The sequence below is a fragment of the Argiope bruennichi genome, chromosome 2, assembly GCF_947563725.1.
Source record: "Argiope bruennichi chromosome 2, qqArgBrue1.1, whole genome shotgun sequence".
NCBI classification, from domain to species: Eukaryota; Metazoa; Arthropoda; class Arachnida; order Araneae; family Araneidae; genus Argiope; species Argiope bruennichi.
Genome location: NC_079152.1, coordinates 127,299,663 through 127,318,929, shown reverse-complemented (window position 1 = coordinate 127,318,929; position 19,267 = coordinate 127,299,663). Strand labels below are relative to the sequence as shown.

The 19,267-nt window shown below is 27.1% G+C and overlaps 1 protein-coding gene across 1 annotated transcript in view; it reads right to left on the bottom strand.

Moving 5' to 3' along the window:
- The window catches only part of LOC129962329 (nephrin-like), a 262,750-nt gene that overhangs the window by 121,982 nt on the left and 121,501 nt on the right, over positions 1-19,267 (bottom strand). Inside the window, exons 2-4 of the mRNA XM_056076075.1 lie at positions 8,688-9,023; positions 4,113-4,223; positions 2,925-3,128 (exon numbers count right to left, since the gene is read on the bottom strand). Coding sequence (XP_055932050.1) covers positions 2,925-3,128; positions 4,113-4,223; positions 8,688-9,023 — 651 coding nt within the window. The remainder of the gene's footprint in view (positions 1-2,924; positions 3,129-4,112; positions 4,224-8,687; positions 9,024-19,267) is intronic.

Sequence of the window (19,267 nt, the reverse complement as noted above, 5' to 3'; positions counted from 1 at the left end):
AATGTCATTTTTGCTTCCAAACGGTCAATGGCATCATACTCTTCGTGAATAATAACCATTATCTAGAATAAACAGTATTCGGGATTATAAATTTGATATTACATTGTGTTTATGAATAATATATTTTCATACATAAACTGCAATATCTAACTGGTCTTTTAATTTTATTTTCATCTCAATAATATTTTGAGAATATTCAAGCTGAGTAATGATTCATAATCATTTTATTATGTCATACATTATTGCAATAAATAGTTGATCAATTTAACTTTCTTCACTTAATTAGTATTACTTTTAACGATATTAAAATAAAATATAACTTAATAATAGTAATATTTTTAATATTAAATTATGAACCAAAAATATATTTTAATTTAAATGCACCCCATTTTATTTTTTTTATATCATGTCACAATTGCAATTGAAAAGGATGTTTGTCATTTATCAGACTGAAATGACAGTGAAATGTGCTTGCACATCTCAAATCGTAATTAAATCAAGATTATTTCCTTAACTTATTACTTCTACAAAAACTCTTCTGTTTCTTTTAAACTATCAAATAAATTATGCTAATTTTATTCAAGGATTATTTATTTATTTCTTATATTTTTAATATTTGCCTATAGTTTTCCTTACCAAAGATTTTAGAATTTCATTATAATTTTTTTTCTATTGCTTGAATTTACTCCAAGTTATCTTTATCCAATCACAAAAACTTTATGTTATTATGTTTTAGTATTACAAATTCAAATTTAAATATATTAGGTAGATATCCTATATATTCTATTGAATAATTGAAATCCATATGACATTTACAAGCTATTCATGTTTCAGATTTTTTTAAGAACGAAAAAAATTGTCATCATTATTAATATAAGCGAATAATTTTATTCAAGTGAAAATATTTCTTATTAACTTTACGCAAACCGTTTACAACTTTTCAGTATTATATGCAACACGTTGTACTTTCGTTTTGCATTTGGATTTCTGGCATAAGATCCTGATACAGAATATGCTGCGCCAAAACAGCGTAGTGTAGTTTGGATATGACTGATGTATGTTTGTAAACAAAACTATTCTAATAATTCCTTTGAAATTCTGCTTTAGAAATGATTGCTGCAATGCAGTTCTCTTGATTCTGCAGATGATTCCATAAAACGAAAACATTCATCTACATTAACTCCATATTCAACATTCTCCAATCATCCCCAACCAGCACAAAAAATCCCCACACCACAGCTTATGCCACACATCGTAAGAAAGCAAATCCGGAGGACTTCAGTACTGTATTAAGTAGTTCGTTTTTTTCCAGAAAAGTTATGGCTCTTATCTCTCTGATCAAGGTAAGATAATGGTACTTGGCGGCCAAAAAGCATTAAGATGTTTTATAGAACTAATAACCATGATTAGAAAACAGATACAGGGCTTAGAAAGTGATTTGATTTCCCTTTTCTCACCGGAAACACAAAGACAATCTGTTTTTTAACCCGTTTTCTTTAACCAATCTATTACGTTGTAATGTAGATTCTAGAAACGAATAAAAAAAAATCGCTTGTAAAATAAAGTGTTTTTTACAGTAAATCATGTTTTTATAGAATAATTGTTATCGTATTTAATTATTTATATTAAATAGATAATGGGATTTTTTCTTTAATTATAACATTGTGTTTATGAATTAAAAATAATCCACCAATTTCTTAAAAATAAAATAAAACTTTACAAAATACAGAGACATATTTATATATTCAAAAAATATTTAATTTATATATAATCACATTTGAAAAACATTTAGCTACAAATGAAGAATTGAATTAATACGTTTTTACGATTAAAATGAAGGGCGTCTTTTGAAATACAAGTAAAAAATTACGTTCTCTAAGAAACAATTTCTTTCAAATTAATTTAAATAATATCCGAAGTCTTAAATTAAAGAAAAAAACGGATAAAAGTATGAGAAAAAAAAAGAGTTCGAAATTTATTGTCATTTCTTTCATCAAAAGAACATACTTTAAAAACTTGTAAATTTTCTTCGGAGTCGAATTCGACATAAATTAAATGTTATTTTCATTGCATTTACATAGTAAATAATAAGAACATTTGCTTCTTTTCTTGTAAAAGATGATAATTCATGTAATTTAAAAATTATTTGCTATATTTAAAAGTAATTCATATTCTCTAATGTGTATAACGTGTATTTATTTTTTAATGTAGTGTATTTAAATCTAAATATATCTGTCAAACTCTGTGTAATCTTAATTTTAAAAGAATTAAAGATATTTATAAAAATAATTACCTAATATTAAAATTGAGGCTTGGATTTTTTCTGTTCTATCAAATCAAAAAGAAGATTTTTTTTCTTTAAAATATAATAGTGTATTTGCAAATCATATTTGGAAATTTTCGTAATATTCGATGTCTGAAATTTTAATGATATTTGTTGCTGTTCATTGCTAATATATATAGCAAGTCAAATGATGAAAATCAGAAATATTAATATTATAGTCAAAATACTTTATTAGAAAAAGTTTATGCATAGTAAATTATTTTTAGAATTAATCTTTGTTGATATTTTGCTTTTTTAAATTCCTATTTGAGACGGATGCTTTGCTTTTAATAAAATATTAATTACTCAATACAAAATATTCTAAATTCGACAATGACAAAGCGGATTAGTTTTAGCCATAATTACATTGTTAAGCATTATAAAAGGGAACAAGTGAAATCCATTTGAATAGATTTACCAATGCCCTTAATAATTAATTTTTTTTAATTACATGATATTTAATTTCTTGAATCATCGGTGATGGTAAGTTTCTCTAATATTTGCAATCTGCTGCTAAGAAGTGCAAAAACCGTCATTTGTTTTTGCATCGTAAAAAAACAGTACCTGAACATTAGATACACATAAGAAAAACAATGCTTACGATTCATATCTAACTGTAAAGATGCTTCTTTGGGATCGGTTGCATTTGTGTTAGAGGCTTTGCATGTATATTCTGTCATCCAGTCACTTCGTTGAATCTCTTCTAATATCATGTCGTTCCGGACAAATCCCTGCTTGGAAACATTGAAGGAGTCATCCACTAAAGAGGACCCTTGCCACCACGTGACTTCAGGAGAAGGATCACCTTAGTCATACCGAAAAGAAAGACAAAAAATATATTAGAATATTTTTGAAAATTACATAATTATCAAAATAGATTTAAAATGATAGATAATTAAACTTAAAACATACTAAAGGACAAAAAAATGTATTTTTGAAAAATTCTACCTGTTGCTTATAAACGAATCTGCCATTTACTTTTATTTCCATATATGTTTTAATTAAAGCATTAATATTAATCCCCATAAAGATTTTTTTCAATTGGCATTTAAACTACTAGAAAATGATTAAAGATGTAAAAATTATGCATATCCATTATACTGTAATCTTAGTTATTTCAAACCCATATGCATGATTATATGACTGCTTCATCTGTGCATATTTTGAGAAGCGCAAATTCAATTAAATCATCTCGTCAAGAATTAAACAAGAAAACGCAGACTTTTGGACCTAAAAATGCAATATTTCAATAGAATTATGATGGCAATATCTGAAAAAATATTTATAAAACTCCGATTAAAATTTAAATTAATTTTCAGTCTTCTGTCAATGGTAATTTCAATACTTAAAATAATTACTTTAAATAAATATAAGAAACAATTATATATATATTTTTTTCTTTCAGGCTTATAAATTTTCGATCTGTGTGGCTTTCATTAACAAAAGTCGATAACATTTAGTACTAATTAACTATTATATAAATTGCTTACTTACTTTTACCGGATATGATTAATAATAAACGATTAATGTCACTGACTATAACATATGTTTGAAAAGAACCAAATTAAATTGTTGTTTGATTTTAAATTGCTTAAACAATTCACAAATTTCATCTGAAATTCACACACTCTGATGCTCTAGATAACCACTTATGCTATTCATAAAAGGAATAAATGAAATACAAGTTCACAGTTTGAACCATAGTTTTTTTATAATAATTTCACAAAAAATTCCTCTATAAAACAAATCCCCTCCTAACCATATACTCTCTGTTTATATAAATATTTACCTCCATCAACTTCACATATGAGTCGGAGAGTACTTCCCTCGTCGTAAGGTCCTATAACATCATGGAGATGTTGTCCGTGTTCGTCCATAATAATAGGTTCGCCAGGTGGCTCTGAAAGAAGAACAAAAGTTAGTTTTTGTAGGAGTATTAATAAAATTTTATACATTCCGAAGCATTATATATATTTTTTATATTCTGACAGAATAAAATAAGCCCCATTCTATTAGTACAAAAATCAATTAATTATTTAATTTTCATAAAAGAATTATTTTATTCCTTGCAGAAATTTTATCCATAAATCTTTTTATTCAATGCAGAAATGTCGATCATTGATTATTTTATTCATTACAGAAATTTAATTCATTAATAATTTCATTCAATGCAAACATTTTTATCATTAATTATTTTATTCATTGCAGAAATTTCATTAATTAATTATTTTATTCATGGAAGAAATTTCAATCATTAATTATTATATTCATTGTAGAAAATTTAAGAAAATTTATTTGCTTCTTAAATCTATCGGGATACAAATATATATTATTTCATTAATTGTGGATTATCATAATAAAAAAATACAGGCGATAATATCTGTACATAAGATTGTGACAATTTCTTAATATTCGTAATGAGTATTTAATTTGTTCAAGTGATCTTGAATTATTCATAATATTACCATTATGAATCAAACATTGCGAATATAAAATAAATCCTCATTGCGATTTTAAAATCTCAGCTATTAATAAATCCTCATTTCCGATAAGTTTTATTAAAGCAAGTTTATTTTCTATACATATTCTGCCAAAGCTGTGCTGGTAGGAATGAAGTAAAATAATATAATATGAAATAAAATAAGTTATGTTAATTATGCATGAAAATAGTTATATTTGCATTTAACTGAAAAAGACGTTCTACAAATAATATATATTTGTATTTTGATATATATTTGTATTTTGATATATATTTGTATTTTGTATTAAATGATATATACAAAAATGTGTACTTCATAAAACTTGCAATGCATACTATGAAATAATAGATATTTTTTATTCGTGAATTATTTTATTTGGCATTATTTCCTTTTCAACCTGACACTTGCATGATTTATTAGTAGTTTATTCGAAAAATCAAGTCTCGCTTCAAACAAGAACAGTCAGATAGGACATTGATATTTTTTTACCCGTTGTGCAGACTCTATCTAGAATTAATTTCGCTTCCGCTCTGTGCCTTCAAGATTTATTGCAGAAAATTCTGAAATATTATTACCATTTATACTGACAATCGTTTTGATCAAAGTTTCTCAATATGTTTACTTATTCTATGACTAGTGGCAAGAATTGCTCATTTATAGTTAAATTAAAATGATACAATGTCCAAGAAATGTGCACTGTTTGCAATAAATTCTGTTGCCTTCTGAAACCTATGTATGTTTATGTGAACAAAAGTTTCGTCAGTGACTGCTAATTTTTCAGTATTTAAGATCAATCATAATTTTTTTATCTACAGCATTCTTTTCCATCTCCATTTCTTAATAAATAAGAATGATCTAGCCTATAACAATTTCTACGAGTAGAATGCAAAACAATTTATATTAAAATAGTTTTTATTTTTATACTTATGCATTTATTTGCAGAGTAAAATTTAATACATGCTAAGAAGCTTTCCAACTTTTTAAAAACATAATTTATTATGAAAACTTATTCTACGATTCTAATGAGCGAAATACTTATTTACAGTTAAAAATGAATAAAATATGCCATTCCTACTACTGATCAAAATTCAAATATTATGTAAATTTTGTGTTTTTCATCTGTCTCAGAGTAAACCTTTGACTCACATTTACATATAGAATTATTTTAATAAAGAATAATTATAGAATATTCTGTTCTTTCATAATTTATTTTGAGTATTTGTCTTGCTAACTACATGTGAAATAAAAAAATAAAATAAAAAAAACTTATACAATGAAAATCTTTAAACATTTAACATTGCATTTTAACTTCAGAAATAAACATTGAAAAATAAACATATAAATTTATTTTATTCATTTTTAATTTTATCATTTATTTACTAAATAGTATGGAACTTTTATCTAATATATAAAAATCTCGTGTCACGGTGTATGTGTTCGTACTGTACGACCGATTTTTATGACATTTTTTATGTGTATTTGGTAGGTATGAGAATAGGTCGTAAAGTATATTTCATAACTCTAGGTAATTAGGATATGTGACTGTTGTTGGTTTATGTCACCGTTCCATTATCATTCCAAGATATACGCAAAGTGAAAGGGCAACAGTATCCAACATATAAAGATGCATGCCTTGCACTCGGCTTGCTCGACAATCACTGAGGCGATATGCTTGCTGAAGCAGCATTGGACTCTACAGCAACACAAATTCATTTACTATTCGCTATAGTGTTGACTACATATTTCCCGTAACGAGCAGACAGGTTGTGGTATAAACACAAACATTCAATGACTGACGATATGTTGCATCGAATTCGTACATGGTGCAACGATCTAACGAATACATTCAGCGACGCTATGTACAATAAAGCATTGATTGCTATCGAGGATTTTTGCGTTGTCATTGCCAATTTACCATTCAGTCATTTCGGTATGAATTCGCCAAATTGAAGTGCATATGATTTAATGGACACCGAAATGAATCTTGAACTGCAGTACGATATTGCAGAAATAGCAGCGATTGTTACTCACAGTGTCCCACTACTGTCGCATGAACAAAACATCGTTTACGACCGCATTATGCTGGCAGTTTTGGTGGGACGAGGTGGATTTTTTTTTTGATGCATCAAGTGGAACTGACAAAGCATTTCTCATTTCGTTAATTCTCGCCGAAATACGATCTAATAATGGTATCGCATTGGCCGCTGCATCATCTGGCATTGCAGCAACTTTATTGGATGGAGGCAGAACAGCTCATTCAGCATTTAAGCTGTCACTGAATATTCAAAATAACCCAGATGCAGTCTGCAACATAAAAAAAAACAATTGTCCATGGCCACGGTGCTGAAAAATTTTAAATTATCATCTGGGATGAATGCATTACGGCACACAAACATTCTCTCGAGAAGTTGAACAGAACACTTAAAGATAAAAAAAAAAAAAAAAAAAAAAAAAACAAGAAACTATTCGGTGGCACTCTGTTACTGCTTTCAGGTGATTTCAGAGAAATACTTCCCGTCATTCCACATTCATCTGATGAGATCAACGCTTACTTGAAATCATCGCCACTGTGGCATAATTTTGAAAATGTTCAGCTAAAAATAAACACGCGCGTCCAAATACTACAAGATCCACCTGTTGATTCATTCAAGATCCATCTGCATTTTCATTCTCGGACCAATTGTTAGATATCGGCTATGGAAAAGTTGCTGTCTATGAAAATACTGGTTGCATAAAATTGCCCACTAATTTCTGCACTATCGTGGATTTGCAAAATGCTCTCATTGACCGTATATTTAACGATGTAAGCACGCAATACATAAATCATGCGTGGCTGGCATAAAGAGCCATTTTGGCAACAAAAAAATGTGGACGTCGACGATTTAAACTTCACGATACAGCAGTCGTTGCCAGGCGACTTGATATCATACAAATCGATCGACAAAATTTGCGATGCTAATGAAGCTGTAAATTATCCAACAGAGTTTTTGAACTCACTGGATTCGCCAGGCATGTTACCAAACCTTCAACGACTAAAAGTTGGATCTGCGGTTATTTTACTTCGGAATTCGAGCCCACCACGGCTGTGCAATGCCACGCGATTGGCCATTAAAAAATTGATGAAAATGTTATCGAAGCCACCATTTTAATGACAAATTCCAAGCCGAAAATGTTTTACTGCCACGAATTCCAATGATTCTCATGGACCTGCCAATTAAATTCAAACGTGTTCAATTTCCTATTATATTGGCATTCGCAACGGCAATCAATAAATCGCAACGCCAAAAGATGTCTGCCGCTTCGATTTGGGCGCACCATGTTTTTCACACGGACAATTATATGTGGCGTGTTCTCGAGTGGGCAAACCATCGAGCTTATTTGTGTTTAATAAGACGGACTGACAAAAAATATCGTACACTCAATTGCTCTTCGAAATCAATATTGTTTTTCTTTATTTCATTTTTATACTTTAGGATAAAAAAAATCTATTGCTTTTTCCCTTTACGTTTAACTTTTAAGAGATCAAACAATGTATATGTTCGTTACGTTAATGAAATACATTGTATTGAGAAAATGATTGGTTGGTGATTTTTTTTTTATCAGCGATAATCGTCTAAAGCGTTGCATTTCTCTTTCTATCATAGATCCCATCCCCACACACTTACAATACATTCGTTATTTTTAATTAACAACCAAAATATTCATTAGATATCATTTATATGACAGAACAACGTTTGCCGGGTCAGCTAGTATTTTATATTTACTTAGAAAATGGCATGCACTTAGGTTTACATTTAAATTTACACCTATATAAATTTACGATGTTTAACTCCTCTTATGCTTAAAAATCTGGAAATATCATCATTATCTTTATATAGACTCACCTATAACGTCCAGTCTACTGAGCAATATCAACGTCCTAGACCTCTTCAAGTCCACCCTGCATTTATAATCAGCTTCATCTGTAGCCAGAACAGGGTCGAAGACCAGGACGGGGGGATGAACGCTTACATTAAAATAGATCCTGTCTTCCATTTCGGCAGCTGGAAAGTGTCGAGCACCATTTATCGGTACGTTTCTCACGTCCAAGGTATAAATAGGATTAGCTAAATCAACTCTGTACCATAATACGAGGGACGCTTCATCATCCACTAAAGGAGTGGACACATTACATGGAATTTCTGCAGAATGGCCAGCCACTGCTTCTATCTGAGGAATATCTGAAACAGAAAAATGTGCGTTAAAATTGACAGAAGGGACATTGAAAAATTTCAAATATCTAGTGCCTTATAATAAATATGTAATTGTATCAAAAATAGTACTATACGAAATCTGTACGATGTTCGATATTTGCTCAATATTCTACATGCTGATATAATGTAGAATGTAGATATCGTAGTAATAATGTGGAACATATTGTGCTAGCAAGGTTGAATCAGAATCAACAAGATGGTAATAATTTGTTGCTGTGAAAACTATCAGACATATTTTAAATTACTAAGAAAATAATAATATCTTATTCATTAAGTTTATGAAAATTTATACAATCGATAAAATAAAGATTCGATATTTTAAATTTAAAAAAAAATCGAAATTCTGACTTAAATAAAAACAATATATATTAACAGTATATAACTTTTTAGATTAAGAGATTAATCTGAATTTTCACTATACCTAATTACAGGAGATGATAAAATTAAAGAATCTTGACGGTATATTGAAATGAGATTGTTGATAACATTTGCCAAAATTTCTGTAGTAGAAAGAAACAATTTTCTAATCCATTTCGAGTATATTTAGTCTTTGGAGCAGCGTTTTTTAACGATGCATACTTGTTAAATAAAATCATTATTCCCTCTACTAGCAAAATTCTCTGCATAAAATTTTTCAATGAAAACGGAATTCAAAATAAAAAATTCCACTGTTTCAATTCTGCAAATTGTAGAATTTAGAAAACAGGAAAACAGCAAAACTTGTGTACCCAAGCTTTATTAAAAAAAATGTGCAAAAAGTGCTAATAATATTATCTCTTCATTTAAATAAACTTCCATGGATAAAATAATCTTACCTCATATTAAAGGCAGAATTTATTTTATAAACATCGAAAAATATCAAAAAAAAATATTTTAGAAATTTCTATTCGAAACGAAATTTTACCCATTTCTATATTTCAATATAAAATCTTCAAGAAAATTGAAAAAGTAAAAAAACTATCTGATAAATAAGATGGAAAAATTTTGCTAAACAGAGTTCAACAAATTATTTTATTCCCACAACGCAGTTTGAAAAAAAAAAAAAAAAAAAAAAAAAAAAAATTCAAACTATCAGTATTTAATCATATGCTAGCGATACATTTAAGAAAAATTATAAAGTATAATAAAACAATATATTTATATAATCAAGAAATTTGTATTACAGATTTATAATAATAACATAAATGAATTAATAGAAAAATGATAAAATTTATCTTTTTATTATTTATTTAAATTAATATGAATTAAATTTGAGAACACATGTGGCTGGCAAATAGCTTTAAAGATTAATTAATGATGCATTAAAATTGATACTTAAGATGTAATAGGGTTTATTTTCATTTAACTCAAAAAAAAATTGAATAACCATTGAAAAATATCGAAAAAAAATAAAAAGAAAATTGTCGGAAATTTATCTTATATTCAAGACGGCATTCATTAAACACAGTTAATTTCAATTTGATTAATGATATAGCTTTTGTTCATTTGTAGCTTAGAAAATATTTTCTTTTTTATTTCCAAGATTAAATTAGATTAATATATTTCATTATGGTAAGAGAAGATATTAAAAACTAGTTATTTCGTTTTATTTTATTAATTTTCTCAATACTCAGCAAAAATTTTTCAGCAAAAATTCATTTACAAAAGTTAATTAAAAAGATACTAACTGCTTTTGATACTAACTTGACTGTTTTTTCCGGAGATAACGGTTACGTTAAATATCATTTGAATATTTTGGAAGCTTTGTATTAAAGCTTTCTCGACAAATTACTCACAAATTACAAATTTTAAAAGTCATATTACTCGCAATATTTTATAAAAGTTATGCAATTCTATTAATTGTTTATTACGCCTCCATTATATCATTTCCCCTCAAATTTTACTTTTAATTTTGAAGTTATTAATTAAGTTTAATAATTGGTGAAGTAATTAAACTTTACGGAATTCTATTACATGCAAGCTGAATCAAAATTCGTGAAAAGTATAAGAAGTTAAAGGAAAACAAAATATTCAAAACTGAAATATTATATGGATTATATATATTTCAAGAGTTAGTATTATTTAAAATTACAAAATTTAAAGTCTCTCTAATGAAATAAGAAAAAAGCATACCTCAGTAAAAAAAGAAAAAAAAAAATTAGAAGAGCCATAATATAAAGATATTTACAAATGTATTACAGATTTAGGTTTTTGCTTATTCCAAAAATAAATTGTTAGCTCTAACTGCCAGAATGCACAAAAATTTTACTAAAGCCACATTTCATACAGAAACTAATTAATCTAAATGCACTCATAATAAAGAAGAATTCGCGTTTAAGCGTATGTGTGTCGGCTCTGTACCGGCCACGCCGGGTGACCTATATATACCCAATTAGGAACAAGTACATCTTGGAAACTGGTAATGTGTGCCTCCGAATGATTATTTGAAATATTAAATAGAATTTTAATGAATTAAAAACTAATCTCAGTTTTGACGTTTTAAAGTGATATCTTCTGAATATATTATTGCATAAAAATGAATTTTACACAGTTTCAAAATATAAAAAAGCATCTTTTTGTTGATTGTAATAGTCTTGCAAACTTTTGTTAGTTTTTATCAATTTTTTAAAAGTATTTTTTGTCTAAATTTTAACAATATTTGAAAGCACATTTTTTTTTCATTGTTAAAAATTATAGAAGGATTTCGTTTAATAACTAATAGTTTGCGGGACATATCAAAAAAGGGAAATTACAATGCCGCAAAATTTATAATATAGATTAACCAGATTCTAAAGATTTTAATAGCGCTGTGATGAGTCTGAACTGATTTCCATTACAAAAGTTCATGTAAACAATAAACAAAGTATATGTACGAGACAATTAAAATAATCTGTTTTTAAAGTCTGCTAATTTGGCAGAATCATGGGCATGGAGTCATATCTCCATGACTAAATGAACAATAAATATAACCAATATTTCTAGCGAATAAGCTGGTTGCCAGTCGAATAGTTCTAAATAAAATAAAATAAAAAATAAAAAAAAAAACTCTAATCTATTTCGACTAAAATTGACTGGTTACAAACATTTGAAGGTCACTTATAAAATAACTCTATGTTAGACCACTACATCGACTGTCTAAAAGAAGATATGTCAATCAATGCCCAGAGTTTCTCTAAGGCTGATTACCCTAAGATTATGAAAATGTTGATTGTTTTGAATTTTCAATAATGATAACTTCATAATTAAATCAGATTTGATCGTAGGAAATGTAAACAGATTTTTTAAATTAGAATATGAATAATATTTCGTGGAATATGATTTCTCAAAACCAAAGGATTGTATAAAATATTGACCTAATAATTTTTTGAAGTATATTTATTGGCCAAATTAAAATATTATTACTTGTCATTTAAATTCTTTTAAAAATATAACTGAAAACCGAATTTGATGATGAATTAGAGAATTTTTTTTGAATAATTCTTTGAGATACTGCATAAATTACCAAAACTATTTTGTAATGTACAAAAGGCTTCAATGATGAACGATTTTGTTACTCTACTCTATTTAAAAGAAGAAGAAAAAAAAAAGATGCCTGGTTTCAGAGAAAATATTTTTGCATTCACCAATTACACTTTATTTTAAAATTCAAATTTTAGAGACGCTGACAGGAGTTTAGAGAGAAAAATGAAAAATGAAAGAGAAAAATGAAAAAGACGCCTTAAAACATACGAGACATCGTATAATGAATTGTGAGTTATATGACTACTTTAATTTCAACCTTAAAAGCATTTTGCTGAAGAAGCTACAAAGAGACCAAGTTACATAAAAATATTTAAAAAAAGTAGCATTAAAAATTTTAAGTAGCATTAATCCTGGCGGACCATCTGGTCTTTGAGGGCAGTTAGAATGGAATAGAACGTCGAATTCGTATCTTGATAGTCAACATTGGTAAAAAGTCAGTATCCAACAATAAAATTGATTGCATTTCATTTGTAACAAAAATTGTTCTAAAATGTACTTTGGACATATTTGAAATTAAATTAAATTTGGATTAAAAGGTTTGACAACAAATAAGTTGGATTATAGAAAAGGTAACTTCACGAATTTTTAAAAAGATGTAAGATTGAATTTTATGCAGTAACATTCTCTAAAGTCATTGCCGTAAAATGCAAAAAAATTCGTTTAATTTTTTTATTAATTAAAAATTAAACGAAAATAGCTAAAATGTAAGCATTGAATACTTGTGTTCTTGATAACATATGTTTGATAGTATGGTAGTTTTAGAACACATGTATCTAAAGTTTTGTCTACATAATTGGAATGAAGCAACTAACAGTTAAATAGAATACAAATTATATTTCGGCTATTTCTAATGTATATACATTCAAGTGCGTTTTCTTTCAAAATATTAGGATGTGATAATGATGAATAACTTCTGTCTGATTGAGGTGATAAACGTCAGTATTTTAAAATAATATATGCATTGAAATTCAAATTCCCCAATTTTTTTTATCGATTTGTGGGTATCAGAAGGAATAATTAAAAATGTGGATATATTAGACTTTCCATTCCTTGAAAATAGAAGCTGAACAAGAAGTTTTTTTATGTTTTTTGAAGTTCTGAAACAAAAAAATAGGCTTTATGACTGAATTAAAATTATATTTCTCATACTGAATGATACTTTTATAAAGTTAAAAAAATATTCACTCGTTATTTAGATCACAACATAACGAATCCAAGTATATATATCTAAGAATCCTTCAATATTCAAGTATATGTTGCAGAAAATGTAATTATGGTTATTCACGCTCCCCTTTTGTTTTAGGATTTCTTAATGCAGCAGATATGGCAGAACAAGTTTCTAAATTTTTGATCCACCTTTTTTAACATATTCCTTGTTTTTAATAATTATATATTTATTAATTCGTATAATTATAGGGATGTAGGATTATTAAATACTGAAGTAATTTCACTACGTATGTATAAAAAACTTAGCGATTAAAAATAAAAATATTTTCTTTTAATTTTTACTAAAAAAGTTAAAGAAAAACATAGTAAAGATTGCAATCGATATATTTTAATTAAAAAATGATTATCTCTATTTCATTATGTTGTGGTATAAAATGGAATTGTATATAACCTCAAGTTGATAAATTAGATCCATGATTTCTAAATTTAATCAAGAGATGTTTTAATTTTTTTTTGTGATTAAGCACTATTTTAATCAAGAGAGTTAATTGTATTATTTTGAAAACTTTTGTATATGCATTGCAGACAATTAAGTTAACACATTGTGGAACAATTAAAGTTATTGTTCCTTGAATATTTGTTTTCCTGTTTTATCATACAAAGATTGTAATTAATTTTGGAAGCCTTGGTATTATGAAAGTCAGAATGAATTGAGCAATTTGGGAGAAAAAGGACAACCTTGATTCAAACAGAATCCATTTAAATGACGCGGCGTCTGATGTATTTGCATGATAAACCTGCAGCACTAGCAAATTTTTTCCCTGCTTATACATGTAATAACAGATGCATTCGAGTTTTTACTTAATGTCTCATTACAACAACATTCTAAGACAGTTTCTATTATAATTTTTAATATTTAGGAACAATTTTTTTTCGTGTTTGCACAAACAGAGGAGACTTTTTCAAAAGTAACTGGAATGATAAACATTACCGATTGCCACTACTGCACACACACAAATGCATAATAACTATTTGACCCATTGCCTTATTTCTGGAGAGAAGAAAATGCTTCCGGATATACAATAATTGCGGTGATAAAACAAATATTAATTTATATCTGAATTTTAAATAATTCACATATTAATATTAGTTTATCTAAATAGAATTTTTTTTAAAAAAATATTTTCTCTGAAAAAAAATAATTAGATAGCGTGCGCTTTCAAGGTTAACTAATGATAAGTAAAAAGTAATTAAAAAATATTGTGCCATCTTTTTCATGCATGAATATGAAAATAAGGACCTATGTGTGTTATAAATTTTGAAATTGCATTTTTTTTTTAAATTTCTCAACAGTAGTAACTGAATTATTTTTTTTTATAAATCAGCATATGATCATAAGAAATACAAATTTTTCAAAAAAAGAAAAAAAATCATTTTAAACTGCATTATTTATTTAAAATTTAATAAAAATTTGTGATTACTTTTAAACAATTTATTTTTTAAAACTTGCTTACATCTTGTAAAATTCCAGTTATTTTCTGTTAACTAACTATTAAATTATTCAAAGAAAATTAGGAAAGGCAATATATAACATATACCGAAAAGCGTCTTAGTATATATACAGTAGGTAGGTAACAAATACAACATAGAAATGCAGAGTATAGAAATATAAAAATATAGAGTAGGCAGGGAATAGCTACAATGCATGAATAGCCATAACAATTAATTTGATGCCAATGTCAATAAAGAAATCAAAACGCACTTTTCATAGAATTGTACGCTGTTTTATATTTGCTGTGAAGACGAGGTTATTTTTTCATTACAATGTTCGCTGTGGAGAAAATGAATCTTCAAATGCGCTTTTGAAAAGAATCAGATGAATATCATCTGTTAGTGTTTCGCAATAAATGCTATATTGGTTTAGAAATTTCTTATTTGCAGCAATAATTCTAATTAAATAATTATTGTAAATAATTTCAAATTACACTTTTAAATTGGCGGAATCTAATTTGAATTCTTTTAATTTAATAGTTCGTTTGGCGATTTAATTGCGCACCCATTGCATGCAGTAAACTGAACATGTATCAAGTAAAATATGTTTCTCTAATTTATGACTAATTACAAACTATTTTTCAAGCAGATAAAAAATAAATATTTGTAAATGTTAATGACTAAATTCTTAACAACTTCATTTTTTTATGCGACTGAATTTGTTTAGCATAATGGCTCTAATTCTTAAAGACAGCAAGTTTAATCGCTGCGAAAAACCGTTTTCGCATGTAATATATTTCGTTCAATAGCCTAAGGTAAAAAAAGGAAATAATATATTTTAATACCAAAAGTTGCTAAGTATTCCAAATGTTTCTTAATTATATCCTTGAGCTGAAATAGAACAGTCTTTTTAACAAAAAAAACCCCTCTTACAATAAGGGTTTAAATCCTATATAAATAAATATTATTTTTTTTAAATATAATATTAAATCGGAGCTAACCGAGAAATAACTTTTCAGAATTTATCATTAATTGTAAGTAATTGATAAATTTTGATAAGTGAATTTTTGTAAATTTCGAGAATTTTTGTTTATTTCTCGTATTTTTCGATATTTTACGTATAATTTCTGGTATTTAGTAATTAAATTTTTACTATCGATAAGTGATACTAATTTATTTTCTAGTACACATAGCTATTCATGCAATACTTAAAATAATATTTAAAAATAAAATAAATAAGAATGTCTTAAAAAATAATATTAAGATATTACTACTACATCATCATATTTTGATCTTTCCGGTTTTGTTTCCATCGCTAAACTTGAACGCAATTTCATTTTTCTATTTTTGTTCTTCACCCTCACTATTTTTAGAGCATTGCGGCATTTTTTTTTTTTTTTTTTTTTTACTGTTTTCAACTTATATAACACACCTTTGCAAAATCTTCATAATTTTGCAATTATGCTATTTTACGGTTCATTTTATTACAATTCATTTTTATTATATTTGTATTTTTTAATTTGTAATTCAGAAATTCCTTTCATTATCAATGCAGGCTTCAGAACAATAAATATAATTTCCTACTATGATTTGCTCAGTTCTGGGGGGGGGGACATGTATGCAGCAATTTCATAAAAATAAATACATAAAATTTAAAAGCATGGTTTGAAAATTTCCGACAAATTATAAAGAAAAATATTTACTAAAATAACAACTAAAGATATTCAGCGCTATTATCATAGTTACTATAATTCATGTAAATGAGAAATATCAAATGAGTTTCTCATTGTTATTTTAATAGAGAACTAAGATTTGACTCTACAGGGACTATGTTTTATTGAAATTAGCCGAAAATTTTCCTTTTCTATTATATGCATCATGTAATACTTAGAATGCTTCCCTTGTGTTTCAAAAATTGAGAAATTTGTTCGAAGACACACTCAATACAAAGTATCATTAACTACCGATAATATAGATGAACAACTCTTCATAAAAATACAAAAAATACTGAAACAAAGTTGATAATCCTTTACAGATGAAAAAATAAGTAATAAAAAATCATAAAGCTATGAAATATAAACAAATAAGAAAAATGTCCATGCCTATCAGAAGTTAGGTTATTAGTTATTTTTTACTTTTTCTTCTTCCTGTGTTCGTTCACAAAAGAATAAATCCAATTTATAAGAGATGAGTATCCTTTTCAATTGTTTTGTTTTTCCTTTAATGTCAAATGCACTATTTTTTTTTTTATTTGGAAGGATACCGTAAATATTTTAATGCCTTTTAGAATAATATTTTTGGGAGCGAAATGAAATCTCAACATAATGTTAATGTCGTATGATTAAAATCGAATGCATGAAAAAAATATTTTTTTTCTAAAAATCTCTTTAGTTTTGTTTCAAACGTAAAGTATGTCAAAAATTTAGTAACTCAAATATGTAAAACAGAAACTAATTATTTTTTTATAGAATTTCAGGTTTTAGCATTAAGATATGGCTAGTTGTAAATTTAGCCATGACATTACTTTTTTTTCATCTTCTGTTTGTTCACAGGTGCAATAAATACCATTTATTACAATTTATTAAGAGATGAGTTTCGTTTGCAGTTATTTATTTTTTTCTCTGAATATCGGAAGCACTAAAAGTTTTTATTATTATTATTATTAGCGCCATCGAAAATATTTTAATTGCATTCGAACACTATTTTTGGGAGCGAAATGAAATCCCAACATAATAATTTCTCTATCGTATCGTATGATTAAAATCGAATGCCTGAAAATAATAAAGATATTCTAATAAATTGTTTTTAATTTTGTTTCCAGCGCATGCAAGTATGTGAAAACAGACAAAAATGAATTCAGCTTTTAAGTCATAATATAGCGCTATAAAAAATGAATTCAGTCATGGCGCTATGAATTTAACAATCATTCTTTACAAAATAACAATTGTTATCAAAGATGATATAACAGTACTGATTATCTAATGTATTTCTATGATGTTGTCTTTAAATAAACTGAGTTTTATGAATATACAAATAAACGTTTTATATATTTGATGGTATGACTTTCAAAACAGGTCAAAGTTTTGATGTTAAATTGATTCATGGATTTATGTATTTACCTAAAAAGACAGTACAATCGAAAATCTGTGCTTTATAACCTATATGTTAATCTAACAGTACAGCTAAAGAGAATCAAATGTTGACTGTCATTTCAGAAAAGTAGCTTATACAAGGGCAATCAAACCTTCCTAAGCCATATTTATCTCAATTTCATATATAAAACGTTTATCTGTCTATCTATTAATATATTTTTTTAAAAATGAAGAATAAACTCTAAATGACGAAATGATCATCAGATCCTTGAGTGGATCTTCATGGATTTTAAGGGAATCCCTGTTATCAGTTATCATTTATATTCCATGGATAATATTTGACAGTATAGAATATGGTACTCTGAAGATGAATTGAGCATCATCCATGCAGACTGTATTGTTGGAATAGGAAAGGCATATGGAAAACATTCTTCGTCCAGTCGATCATTGATGCGATCCTTGATCTAACCCTACACTTCAAGTCGAGAAGTAAATAAAACACATCTTGAACATGGTAAACGGCATTTAAATGACAACAGCTAAGTAATGTATGATTTTGAAATAAAAGCAATCTTATATTTATATATGTTTCGTAGATTACTTTTCAAAATATTCCTACCGAAGACCAAGGGCCATTTACTTTTTTAATTAATTAATAGAGAAACGAGCTCAAGAACATATTATGTTTAGATGGGAAACCGTTAAAATTTATATACGAGTCATTAACAGTTCATTTTGTTATACTCTTTTACTTTCTTGCATTTCTTTTTGGCATTGATGAATGAGAATATAGCAGAAACTAACCTTTTTATATTTTAAATAAGAAGGGAAAAGAAAGAATCAGTCCCCCAGTCAACCGATTTCAATAATTTTTGTTTCATATAAAATCTCATGGATGGTCTTAAAGAGAAGCCTATGTTTCTCCACAAAGCGCCCAATTTTGAGGGGAATCGAAAAAAC